General features: G+C 60.9%; 1 protein-coding gene across 1 annotated transcript in view; it reads left to right on the forward strand.

Annotated features, from left to right (window-relative positions):
- The first annotated feature begins 423 nt into the window (after positions 1–423).
- The window catches only part of COL7A1 (collagen type VII alpha 1 chain), a 31,395-nt gene continuing 19,296 nt past the window's right edge, over positions 424–12,522 (forward strand). The window contains exons 1-40 of the mRNA XM_082688538.1: positions 424–504; positions 609–694; positions 1,191–1,371; positions 1,992–2,151; positions 2,227–2,320; positions 2,412–2,573; positions 2,797–2,960; positions 3,038–3,167; positions 3,278–3,394; positions 3,507–3,653; positions 3,739–3,855; positions 3,930–4,079; positions 4,176–4,304; positions 5,075–5,218; positions 5,312–5,437; positions 5,540–5,683; positions 6,268–6,387; positions 6,550–6,693; positions 7,022–7,147; positions 7,246–7,392; positions 7,607–7,729; positions 8,066–8,212; positions 8,467–8,601; positions 8,687–8,833; positions 8,913–9,049; positions 9,560–9,686; positions 9,772–9,918; positions 10,005–10,177; positions 10,279–10,314; positions 10,399–10,425; positions 10,519–10,563; positions 10,637–10,699; positions 11,120–11,191; positions 11,289–11,324; positions 11,457–11,492; positions 11,658–11,729; positions 11,841–11,918; positions 12,149–12,175; positions 12,259–12,312; positions 12,455–12,517. Coding sequence (XP_082544664.1) covers positions 610–694; positions 1,191–1,371; positions 1,992–2,151; positions 2,227–2,320; positions 2,412–2,573; positions 2,797–2,960; positions 3,038–3,167; positions 3,278–3,394; positions 3,507–3,653; positions 3,739–3,855; positions 3,930–4,079; positions 4,176–4,304; positions 5,075–5,218; positions 5,312–5,437; positions 5,540–5,683; positions 6,268–6,387; positions 6,550–6,693; positions 7,022–7,147; positions 7,246–7,392; positions 7,607–7,729; positions 8,066–8,212; positions 8,467–8,601; positions 8,687–8,833; positions 8,913–9,049; positions 9,560–9,686; positions 9,772–9,918; positions 10,005–10,177; positions 10,279–10,314; positions 10,399–10,425; positions 10,519–10,563; positions 10,637–10,699; positions 11,120–11,191; positions 11,289–11,324; positions 11,457–11,492; positions 11,658–11,729; positions 11,841–11,918; positions 12,149–12,175; positions 12,259–12,312; positions 12,455–12,517 — 4,332 coding nt within the window. The 5' untranslated portion in view covers positions 424–504; position 609. The remainder of the gene's footprint in view (positions 505–608; positions 695–1,190; positions 1,372–1,991; positions 2,152–2,226; positions 2,321–2,411; positions 2,574–2,796; positions 2,961–3,037; positions 3,168–3,277; positions 3,395–3,506; positions 3,654–3,738; positions 3,856–3,929; positions 4,080–4,175; positions 4,305–5,074; positions 5,219–5,311; positions 5,438–5,539; positions 5,684–6,267; positions 6,388–6,549; positions 6,694–7,021; positions 7,148–7,245; positions 7,393–7,606; positions 7,730–8,065; positions 8,213–8,466; positions 8,602–8,686; positions 8,834–8,912; positions 9,050–9,559; positions 9,687–9,771; positions 9,919–10,004; positions 10,178–10,278; positions 10,315–10,398; positions 10,426–10,518; positions 10,564–10,636; positions 10,700–11,119; positions 11,192–11,288; positions 11,325–11,456; positions 11,493–11,657; positions 11,730–11,840; positions 11,919–12,148; positions 12,176–12,258; positions 12,313–12,454; positions 12,518–12,522) is intronic.

Here is a 12,522-nt window from a genome sequence, read left to right on the forward strand (position 1 = left end):
TGGCATTGGGGTGGGGCACAGGAGATCCCAGACAGACAGGGATGGCTGAATCACAGGAGTGGCCGGCGGGACTCATGGCCTGAAGGCTTGTCTGGGCACCCCCATGGGGTGGGGGGTGAGTCATCTCCAGCTGCAGCCTCCCCCCACCACCATCCTGCCGTCTCTTCCATCCCCCCTAACCTATCTAAATTTCTGCCTCCAGCGGTCATCACTAGTCACTCTGACCTTAAAGCAGCCACAGCTTCTGACCCTGGGCAGGGTTGGAGGGTCAAGAACCTTCTGGGGGGAGTCCCGGAAGCCACAGGAGGTGGGGGGCTTTACACTTCAGTAGAGTCAAGTTGTCTAACCCGGCAGGGGTAGTGGGGGCGCGGCCTCCGGAACGCTGGGTGGGGGGCGGGCCGCCTGGGACCCCGCCCGCAGCTCCGCCCCCCTGATCGGGACTTTTCTCGGCTGTGGCGGCGGGACTGCAGCAACGGCTGGCGGCAGGAGCCCGTGGACGGGCAGGCAAGACCGGGACTGGGATAGGGGTGCGCTGGGCTCCCACCGCGATAGCTGCGGGGGATGAGGGACAGAGACGGGGGGCCTGGCTGACCGTCTCCTCCACCCAGGATGAAGCTGCCGCTCCTGGTGGCCGCACTCTGCGCCGGGATCCTGGCAGGGGCGCTCCGCGCGCGGGCCCAGCACAGGGAGAGAGGTGGGCACCGCGGGGAAGGACTTCATCCGGGCGCTTCACCCTGTCACCCGTGACCTTCATCTGGGACCCCTCCCACCTCCACAACCCTGCCTGCATCCCTGCTAACTCTCCCCAGACTCCCCAAGCCCTCCGCTCCCCCTGCTGGTCTCCCAAACCTCATCCTACCCTGTTGGATCCCAAACTCTGGCTCCCTGAATGCAAGCTGGGTCACCCCCTCTTTGTCACTCCACGCTGGCCCCCCGAGGCCGACCTCAGTCCCAGATCCACACCCGTGGCCAGGCTATCCCTTCTCTGCATACACCAGTCCCCCACAGAGTCTGCTCAGGGCTCCTCTGTCCCTCCCTCAGAGGCTCCCAGGGCCCAGCCAGCCCGAGCCTGTTTGCTTAACCTCTGGGGCCTACTCCATCCTCCCTAACCCTTAGTGCCAAGAGACCACAGTGCCTTGAGGGGTGGGTGGTCTCCAAGGAGAGAGCCTCACGGCTCCTCCTCGCCCTAGTGACCTGCACACGCCTTTACGCCGCCGACATCGTGTTCCTGCTTGATGGTTCTTCGTCCATCGGCCGAGGCAACTTCCGTGAAGTGCGAGGTTTCCTGGAGGGACTTGTGCTGCCCTTCTCGGGGGCGGCCAGCGCACAGGGCGTGCGTTTCGCTGCGGTGCAGTACAGCGATGATCCCCGGTGAGTGGTGGCCCCTGGAGCTGGGGACCTGGAACTCTCACCAGGATTTTCCCCCTACAGGAGCAGGGAGCCCAGAAACCCCAAGGCCAGGCTTTGGGGAACCCAGACCCCTCTTCCCCGAGCCACAACCTCCTCTGGAGACAGACAAGGCTCTCCTTACACCTGAGACACCTCTGGGCTGGTGTCCTGCCAAAGACAGCCCTGTGTGTTCTGGTGTGGAGATGGGGAGCTCAGGGGTCTCAGATGCCCCCTGCCTACCTACCGGACTGTCCCTGTTTCAGCCTCCTGATGCCTTCGGCCTCTCCCCTCCCACAGGGCCTCCCTGCCTGGCCAACGGCCACCTCCCTACAACCGGACCCTTCCTCCCACAATCACTTAATTAACCAGACATCCTGCTCCCAGAGGCAGGGAGCCCCAAGGAATCCAGCCCCAGGCAGGGCACAGAGGGGTACCAAAGGAGATTGTGACTGGCTTCAGAGGTGGAGGACAGGAGTCACAAAACCAAGAGGACCCTCAAGGGGACCTGGTATTCGCAAACCTCACCCCAGAGGCCTCCTAGAAGCCAGGGCCAGAACAGGTCCTGGCCCCGAGCCTGTTGCCACCTTCCCTCCCCTGCACAGGACAGAGTTTGGCCTCGATGCGCTTGGCTCAGGGGGCGATGTGATCCGAGCCATCCGTGAGCTCAGCTACAAGGGGGGCAACACGCGCACGGGGGCTGCGATTCTCCACGTGGCTGACCACGTCTTCCTGCCCCAGCTGGCTCGACCTGGTGTCCCCAAGGTGATCTCTTCCCCTACCCTGCCCCCCGCATTAGCTGGCTGAGGCACACTGACTGACCCCGTGCGCCTGCCCCAGGTCTGTATCCTCATCACAGACGGGAAGTCCCAGGATCTGGTGGACACAGCTGCCCAGCGGCTGAAGGGACAGGGGGTCAAGCTGTTTGCCGTGGGTGAGTGCCAAGCTGAGATGACACACAGGCTGTGGCGGGGGCCAGTCAGAGGGCATGGGAACCCCTGAGCTCTGACTGGGCGTCCCCTCAGGGATCAAGAATGCCGACCCCGAGGAGCTGAGGCGAGTTGCCTCACAGCCCACCAGTGATTTCTTCTTCTTCGTCAATGACTTCAGTATCTTGAGGACCCTGCTGCCTCTTGTTTCCCGGAGAGTGTGCACGACTGCAGGGGGTGTGCCTGTGACCCTGCCCAGTGAGTTTCTGCCCACACTTGTGCCCTGACCTGGACCCCTGCCCCCCACCTGGGAGTGGTGATGCCATCCCATGTGCCCCTGACAGGCTGGGGGTACTGTCCATGTGTCCTGCCCTCAGGGCAGGGGCTACCCCAGGGGCTCCTGTACTTTGACCCCAATGCTCCGCTTTAAGTCTGACCCCTGATCCTCCTGCCTGGTTACCTGACTCCCTGCCCTTCCTAGCTGATGACTCAACCTCCGGTCCCCGAGACCTGGTGCTGTCTGAAGCAGGCAGTCAGTCCTTGAGAGTACAGTGGACCGCGGCCAGTGGCCCTGTGACTGGCTACAAGGTCCAGTATGCTCCTCTGACAGGGCTGGGGCAGCCACTGTCCAGTGAGCGGCGGGAGGTAAGGATGTCAGGGATGGCAGGTGGGGGGCTGGGGATTTAGCTGGGCAAGGTAAAGTGACCTCTGACCCTGGGCAGGTGAGCGTCCCCGCTGGTGAGACCAGCACGCAGCTGCAGGGTCTCCGGCCACTGACCGAGTACCAAGTGACCGTGGTAGCCCTCTACGCCAATAGCATCGGGGAGGCCGTGAGCGGGACAGCCCGGACCAGTGAGCACTTCTGCTAACCTCTGACCCTAACCCCTGACCCCGCTCCCCTAACCGCCCAGTAACACCCCGCCACCCCTGACTCCGCTAATACCTGGTGCACCTTCCCCCAGCTGCCCTGGAGGGGCCGGAGTTGACCATCCAGAACACCACGACCCACAGCCTCCTGGTGGCTTGGCGGAGCGTGCCGGGTGCCACTGGCTACCGTGTGACATGGCGGGTCCTCAGTGGTGAGTGAGGGGGATCCCCGCACCCCAGACGGGATGGCAAGGCTCGGAGTCTGCAGGGCACACTGACCACCCCTGCCGTGTCCCCCTGTACCCTCCTGTGCCCCCCGTGCAGGTGGTGTCACACAGCAGCAGGAGCTGGGCCCTGGGCAGGGGTCAGTGTTGCTGCGTGACCTGGAGCCTGGCACAGACTACGAGGTGACTGTGAGCAGCCTGCTCGGCCGGAGTGTCGGGGCAACCACCTCCCTGACTGCCCGTACTGGTGAGAGGGCCAGGGGCTTTCTTCGGGCAGGGTGGGCAGGCTGGCAGGGCACCGAGACGGCTGACGTCCCGCATGCCCTGGGCAGATGCCTCTGTTGAACAGACCCTGCGCCCGGTCATCCTGGGCCCCACGTCCATTCTCGTTTCCTGGAACTTGGTGCCTGAGGCCCGTGGCTACCGGCTGGAATGGCGGCGTGAGAGTGGTCCGTGCAGGGGAGGGGGGTGGGCGGGCAGGGTTGGGCTTGGCTTCAGCTGGCCTGACCCTGTCATCTTGCAGGCTTGGGGGCGCCGCAGAAGGTGGTGCTGCCCCCTGACGTGACCCGCTACCAGTTGGATGGGCTGCAGCCGGGCACTGAGTACCGCCTCACGCTCTACACGCTGCTGGAGGGCCGTGAGGTGGCCACACCTGCCACCGTGGTCCCCACTGGTGAGGGCTCTGTGGGCCTGGCCTCGTGACAGGGGAAGGGATGGTGGGGAGTGGTGCGGAGGGCCGGGAAGACTTTCATGCTGCACTCTCCAACAGGGCCAGAGCTGCCTGTGGGCCCTGTGATGGACCTTCAGGCTACCGAGCTGCCTGGGCAGCGGGTGCGAGTGTCCTGGAGCCCAGTTCCCGGGGCCACCGAGTACCGCTTTGCTGTGCGCAGTACCCAGGGTGAGGGGGTCACAGCCACACTCACACACATTAAAGATCCAGCTGTTGGGGCCTGACTGCACCTTCACCCAATCTCTTTCTGCTTCTGGGTTTCTATAGCTTTCTCCATCCATCGCCCGAGGTGGCAACTGAGCCCAGATCTGTCGTTGGGTGTCTGCTCCCAGCCCTGCCTCAGCCCCTCTTCTCACAGGGTCTGTCTCCACTCGCTGCCCCACATCCCTGGCTGCAGCTTTGCCCCCTTCTCCACAAGTACAAGCTCAGTCCCTGTCCTTCAGGGATTCTAGCTGGAACCACTGTCCATGCTGAGCTCTCAGCATGGAGAGTCCCCACCCAATACTGGCCCCTGTTACCCCATGTCCCTGTCTATTGATGACCTGTCAATTCCTTTTTTTTTTTTTTTTTGAGATTTTATTTATTTATTTGACAAAGAGAGAGGGAACACAAGCAGGGGGGAGTGGGAGAGGGAGAAGCAGGCTTCCCACTGAGCAAGGAGACCGATGTGGGCCTCGATCCCATGACCCTGGAATCATGACCTGAGCCAAAGGCAGACGCTTAATGACTGATCCACCCAGGCACCCGACCTGTCAATTCCTATGACTGTCTAGTGACTTCTCTCGTCATACATTCCATGTCCTTGTCCACAGACCTCTATCATCTTGGGTCTCCATTCATCACTGGTCCATTATCCTGTGTCACTGTCTGTCACTGACTGCCATCATCCCACATCTCTGTGTCTCACTGACCCCTGCCCGCCTACCCTGCCTTCTTAGGAGTTGAACGGACTCTGGTGCTTCCTGGAAGTCAGACGGCCTTTGAGTTGGATGATGTCCGGGCTGGGCTAAGCTACACTGTGCGGGTGTCTGCTCGGGTGGGCGCCCGCGAGGGGGGCGCCAGCATCCTCACGGTCCGCCGGGGTGAGTACTGCAGAAGGGCTGTGGGGGAACAGCTGCCTGCCGGGCTCACTGCAGTCCTGATTTTGACCTCTGATCTCTATCTTTCACCCCCAGAACTGGAAACCCCACTTGCCATCCCAGGGCTACGAGTCGTGGCATCAGATGCTACACGAGTGAGGGTGGCCTGGGGCCCCGTTCCTGGAGCCAGTGGATTTCGGATTAGCTGGAGGACAGACAGTGGTCGGTGTGGAGTGTGTGGGAGGGTTATGGAGAGGAACGGTCAGGGTATGGGGGATGGAGGGGGCAGGCAAGAGCCATGTCAACACTTTCCTCTGACCCTAGGTCCAGAGTCCAGCCAGACTTTGCCCCCAGAATCCACTTCCACAGATATCACAGGGCTACGGCCTGGCACGTCCTACCAGGTGGCTTTGTCAGCACTGCGAGGAAGAGAGGAGGGTCCCCCTGCGGTCATCGTGGTTCAAACTGGTCAGGGCCTGACCCAGCCCCTTGGCTATCTATCTCCAGTGCTCCTTTGGACCCCCATGCCCTCCCCTCTCAGACCCTTGCTTTGCCCCAGATCAGTCACAGTCTCCCTCTTCAGATTCCCGCTGCCTTCTCCCTCAGAGTCCTGCTTTCCCCTTCGGCCTCCCTTGTCTCCTTTTAAGCGCCCCCTTCCTTAGACTCCTTTGCCTCTCCTCAAAGATCCCACACTCTTTGCCCTCGGATTTCCACCACCTCATCTCTCAGGCTCCCGTGGCCTTTTCTGCTCCACCTGACTCTCCTCTAAGACTTACGCTTATACCCCCTCACTGCTTCCTCTGACCCTATTGTTTTCCCTGTCAGACCCTCTTCTCTCTCAGATTCCTAGCACCTGCTTCACTCAGACTGCAACTGTCTCCTCTGTCAGAACCCCCACTTCTTCCCCGATCTGGCCCATTCACCACCTCCCCCATCAGATCCCTGTTTCCTTTTAGAGTTCTGTAGCCTTCCGGTAGATGGTCCCCCAATCCTCCCCCATCAGACCCTCCACTGTCTCCTCCATGAGACTCTCCATTGCCTCTCCCCCTCAGACCCACTGGGCCCAGTGAGGACTGTCCATGTGACGCAGACCAGCAGCTCATCTGTCACCATTGCTTGGAGCAGGGTTCCTGGTGCCACGGGATACAGGATCTCCTGGCATTCAGGCCGTGGTGAGGACCAGGGGTTTTGGAGGGGACTGGAGGTTTTGGAGAGTCACAGGGGTGGGTGCAGGTCTGGGTGGAATGGGGGATGGGGGTTAATTAGGGGTCCAGGTGGGGCATTGGAGGGCAGAGGCTACCCAGCCCTGGAGCTGTCTCCATTCCCACTCCCAGGTCCAGAAAAATCCCAGCTCGTTTCTGGAGAGGCCACAGTGGCTGAGCTGGATGGGCTGGAGCCAGATACTCAGTACACGGTGCGTGTGTGGGCCCGTGTGGCTGGTGTGGATGGGACCCCCACCTCCGTGCTTGTGAGGACAGGTGAGTGAATCCTGGCCAGCTGGCAAACATCTCATCAGCTACCCCAGCCCACTGTGTATTCTCGTCGGCTTCAGCTGCCCTCTCCTTCACTGCTCGGTGACCTTTCCACATTGACTAAGTGTCCCTCCTCAGCGACCTCCTGGCCACCCCACCCTGCCCACTCTGGGGCACTGACCTCCTCCCTCTCAGAGGTTGCCTGTACTGACCTGTCCATACTAACCTCTCACTGACCTTCAGACCTCCTTGCACGGACCATGTTGGCACTGCCACCCCGTTCTCCTCCAGCCATCCAGTGGCCACTGGCCCCTTACCCTGCTTCTGCCCCCAGACCCTGCACCCGTGGGCAGTGTGTCCAAGCTGCAGATCCTCAATGCTTCCAGTGATGTTCTGCGGGTCACCTGGGTAGGGGTCCCTGGAGCCACAGCCTACAGACTGGCCTGGGGCCGCAGCGAGGGTATGTTTCCCTGATCCGCCCTTGTCCCTCCCGGCTGGGCCTGCCCTCTCTGGTAAGCCACCCCCACCCCGACTGTTGCTCCATGTTTGCCTGCCTAGGTGGCCCCACGAGACAGCAGGTGCTCCCAGGAAACACGGACTCCGCAGAAATACGGGGCCTCGAAGGCGGAGTCAGCTACTCGGTGCGAGTGACTGCACTGGTCGGAGACCGCGAGGGCGCGCCCGTCTCCATTGTCGTCACTACACGTAGGCGGAGCTCGGGCTGGGGCTAGCCTTGGATTGGTGGTGTGGACGGTTTGGGGGCGGGGTTTGTGCACGGCGGGGGTCGAGGAGGGAGAGGCATGAAGCCTCGGATAGGCAGAGGAGCCGGTTGGGGCGGTGCGCTTTCCAGGATTGGTCTGGCATTGGCTCAGGAGCGAGTGGGGGCGGGGCCTCCCTGATGCCGGGGCTTTCTCTGTAGCGCCTGAGGCTCCGCCAGCACTGGAGACCCTTCGCGTTGTGCAGCGAGGGGAGCACTCGCTGAGGCTGCGCTGGCACCCGGTGCCCGGGGCACAGGGCTTCCGTCTGCGTTGGCGACCCGAGGGTGAGAGCTGTCCCCGTGTCGGGGGGCTGGCTCAGGGACCAGAGGGGGCGGGGCTGGGGGCGGGGCTGGCGAGTTACGCGAGGTCCGTGAGTGGGCAGGGTCTGTGGTTTGCTGGATCAGTGACAGTGCGCGGAATCAGTCAGTCCGGTGGGTGGGATCAATAAAGGTCGGTCGTGCAGGGTCAGTAAAGTGAACAGGGTCAGCGAGAATGGGGAAGATCAGTTAGGAGGGTGGATCTGGTCGGCAGGGTCAGTCGGTGAGGTGGGCAAGTTCATTAATGTTGGTCTGTAGCATCCTTCCGTGTGTTTTGGGTCCTCACTCTCATGCCTGCCCCAGGTGGTCAGGAACAATCCCGGGTCCTGGGGCCCGATCTCAGCAGCTATGAACTGGATGGGTTAGAACCAGCCACCCAGTACCGCATATGGCTGAGCGTTTTGGGGTCAGCTGGAGAAGGGCCCCCCACGGAAGTGACTGCACACACTGGTGAGCCCAGAGAGTCCACTCTTCCCTGGTGTGAGCTTTCCCCCACTGATGACTCACCCTGGTTTCCTGCACCCCATGACCCTTAGTGACTCCTCCTGTAGCCCTCCTACCACTCTTGCCCCTGGGGTGACTCCCAGCACGATCTCCCGTGACATTTCTTTCTCTAACCCAAGAACCTCCTCAGGTGATCTCTCCCCTTTTGTCTATCTCTCAAGACATAGACTCTGATCCCTGGTCTTTGATACCTTTTTCAGAGTCACCCCGTGTCCCAAGCACTGAACTGCGTGTGGTGGACACTTCAGTGGACTCAGTGACCCTGGCCTGGACTCCAGTGTCTGGAGTATCCAGCTACATCCTGTCCTGGCGGCCACTCAGACGCCCTGGCCAAGGTGAAGTGGAGGCCAAGTTTGGGATGGGCTGGCAGTTGGGGTTCCACAGGAGGCTTCCCGTTTAACCAGGTTTTATCCCCTGCAGACATCCCTGGGGCCTCGCAGACACTTCCAGGGATCTCGAGCTCCCAGCAGGTGACGGGTCTAGAGCCTGGCCTCTCCTACATTTTCTCACTGATACCCATCCGGGAGGGTGTACGGGGACCTGAGGCCTCTGTCACACAGCTCCCAGGTATGATAGGCACGGTGGGAGGGGCCCAAGGGGGTAGCCAGATGGGCTAGACACTTCAGTAACAGCGCCCTTCCTGCAGTGTGTGCGCATGGCCTGATGGATGTAGTGTTCCTGCTGCACGCCACTCAGGACAATGCTCATCGTGCGGAGGCTGCAAAGCGAGCCCTGGAGCGTCTGGTGTCTGCACTTGGGCCTCTCGGGCCACAGGCAGTGCAGGTTTGGCCCCAGAGACAGCCAGACTCCTTCCGATCCCAGCCCTTTCCCAACCCAGGCTTCACAGCAGTGATCATTAGCCCCCTCTACCAGTGATTCAGGCTGTATCCCAGCCCTCCCCAGGCTCCAGATCTCCCCTTCTGCTGCTTAGCTCCTTATCCTACCATCACTGCTGACTCCCCCAAGTTCAGGTGTAGTCCTGAGTGTAGTCCCACACCCTGAGCTCTGTATCTCCCCCCACAGGCCCTGTCATTCTTTTTTTTTTTTCCTTCAAGATTTTATTTATTTATTTGATAGACAGAGATCACAAATAGAGAGACAGGCAGAGAGAGAGGAGGAAGCAGGTTCCCCGCTGAGCAGAGAGTCCGATGTAGGGCTCGATCCCAGGATCCTGAGATCATGACCTAAGCTGAAGGCAGAGGCTTTAACCCACTGAGCCACCCAGGCACCCCCAGGCCCTGTCATTCTTGCTCTGCCATCCTCCCCAGGCTCTGTGTACCCCTCCCACCCCAGGTTGGCCTCCTGTCCTACAGTCATCGGCCCTCCCCACTGTTCCCGCTGAATAGCTCCTACGATCCTGGCGCCATCCTGCAGAAAATCCGCAGCATCCCCTACGTGGACCCAAGTGGGAACAACCTGGGTAAGGAACTGCACTGGACGTGGACTCTGGGGGCTTCCCCACGGGGAGCTGGTGGCCCTGGCTTCTGACATGTTCTTTGTCCCAGGCACTGCTGTGGTCACTGCTCACAGGCATCTGTTAGCCCCGGATGCTCCGGGGCGCCGCCAGCACGTACCAGGGGTAATGGTTTTGCTTGTCGATGAGCCCTTGAGAGGTGACATCTTCAACCCTATCCGTGAGGCCCAGGCTGCTGGTGAGGAGGAGGGCCAGTGGGGATGGGGCCTGGGGACGGCCTGACTTTGGCGCAGTTGTCATGCAGACTGCTGGACCCCTCCTTAGGGCTCAAAGTGATGATTCTGGGCCAAGCCGGAGCTGACCCAGAACAGTTGCGTCGCTTGGTGCCGGGCGTGGACCCTGTCCAGACTTTCTTTGCTACGGATGATGGTCCAAGCTTGGAGCGGGCAGTCAGTAGTCTGGCAACATCCTTGTGTCAGATAGGCTCAACCACCCAGGTTTGCAAGGCTCCTCTGGGGGAGGGGTTGCTGGCAGGGGAAAGGGGGCCTGGGGACCCTTGGTAGAAGAGCCCGGCCTCCAGGAGATCTTATATCCACAGCCACAGCCAGAACCTTGCACGGTGCATTGTCCAAAGGTAAATGTCCAGGGTTGAGAGGGTGGGCAAGGGCCACACCCGGGGCTGACCCCTCTGACCCTCATTGGACATATCTTTCCCCAGGGCCAGAAGGGGCAACCTGGAGAGAGGGTGAGTGACCCTAGTTGGAGGCAGAGAATGGTTGGGGGTCAGTGGGGCTGGGAGAAGACTGGTGGTAGAGAGCTCACTGATCACCCTTTCTAGGGCCTGAAAGGACAAGCTGGGCCTCCTGGCCCCCCCGGCCTTCCGGTGAGTGCCTCCCCACACCTGTCCTCTGCTCCCTGACTGGCACACAGGCTCCTTACCTGCTTTTTCCTCTCAGGGCAGGATTGGTGTTCCTGGCCCCCAAGGGCCCCCAGGGAGTGCTGCTGCAAAGGGTGACAGGGTGAGTGGAAACCTCTGAGGTTCCCCTAAGACACTCCTGCAAGTGTCCCCTGGGTTTTTTAAAAGACAGAAAGAAAGAACGGGGTTAGAACCACAAGGCTATTCCCAGAAGCCGAAGTGGACGTTGTAAACCATACCAGAGACTTCAGGAAAGGGCCTAAAGCACAACAACCAGGGGAGTTTTGAGATTTCCCCCAGGGAGCCTGGGTGTAAGTTCTAAATCCCAGAGGCAGGGAAGGCCCTCTGCCTCGTCACTGCCCTTGTGCCCAGGATGAGGCCCCGCTGAGCTCAGAAGGGTGGCTTCTCTGCCCCACTGCTCCACCCCAGGAACACTTGGGGACCTGTGGGGTTCTGGGCTCCTCCAGCAAACCAGGGGCATAAGGGAGGGCCTCTTCCTTCCCTGACATCTTTGCCTCCTTAGGGCTTCCCTGGGGCAGAGGGCCCTCCAGGCAGCCCTGGCCTCCCTGGGACTCCAGGAAGCCCTGGCTCAAAGGTAAGCAAGCCTTGCCCTTGCAGGTCCCACGGTGGGACAGGCTCTTTGCTCGAGTGGGTGGTGGGTGTCTGACTGTCCTGACCACTTCCATTAACAGGGTTCCCCAGGGTGGCCTGGTCCTCGCGGAGAACCAGTAAGTTGTTTTTCCTTCTTTGCTCATCCAGTGTCTTCCCAGAGTCCTTTCTGCAGGGTGGGGGGCTGTGGGGGAGTGCAGCATCAGAGTGCCAGTGCCCAGGTGTCACCCTTTGCTCTATTTTGTCCTCAGGGAGAGCGAGGACCTCGAGGCCCGAAGGGGGAGCCGGTAGGTGCAGAGGGGAAGGGGGGAGCCAGGTGGCCCAGGGAGGAGCAGGCTGGACACTGTGCAGGGCCTCCTGCATGATAAGGGATAGCTGAGTCCCTTCAAGAGGCTTCTCCCACCTCAAGGCTCCCATACCCTGAATCCTGTCCACTGCTTTCTGTCCTGCAGGGAGAGCCCGGACGAGTCAGTGGAGGCGAGGGCCCAGGACTTCCTGGGCAGAAAGGGGACCGCGGACCTCCAGTAAGTTCCAGGATGTGTGGGAGCAAGTGATGTGTGGTGGGGGACCAAAGGAAGGCAGGGTGGGAGTGGGGGTCCGTGGGGGCATACTTTACACTTTATCTCTTTCATCAGGGCCTTCCTGGACCCCGTGGCCCACTGGGGGACCCAGGACCCCAGGGGCTTCCAGGACTCCCTGGAACGGCCGTGAAGGTGACAACATGACCCCTGTATGGTTTCATGACCTCCGTGTGCTCTAGTGATTTAGTGACCCTATTTGAACCCTACTGGCCACTCTTACTCCATGTGACCCTTAGTGCCCCATGACTCCTCAGTGCCCTCATGACCTTCGTGATCTGATTTATCCCTGACCTTCACCTTTCCCCTTACATTGGGGAGTGGAGCTGTAGTCCAGGGTCATGGGGCCATGATCTGTCTTTCAGGGTGACAAAGGCGATCGTGGGGAGCGGGTAAGTTGAGGGGCAAAGTGTCCTGGGGGTGGCTTGGTATTTGATTCTTCGTGGTTGTCATCTCACCTGCTATTCTGTCTCAGGGCCCTCCAGGACCAGGTGATGGCGGCACTGGTCCAGGCGAGCCTGGGCTGCCGGTAAGGGAGCCCTGAGGCTCTGCTGGGGAGCTTGGGGCCATGCCCAGGGGTGTGGATCCTGGGGCTGGGGCTCCGCTGGGCAGTGGCGAGGGGTGCTAGCCCTCACGGTTTGGGGCTCACATTTTTATCCACTTTCTCCTAGGGTCTTCCTGGAAACCCTGGACCCCAAGGCCCAGTTGGCCCCTCCGGAGAGAAAGGAGAAAAAGTAGG

Source organism: Mustela nivalis (genome assembly GCF_964662115.1).
Source record: "Mustela nivalis genome assembly, chromosome: 1".
NCBI lineage: Eukaryota > Metazoa > Chordata > Mammalia > Carnivora > Mustelidae > Mustela > Mustela nivalis.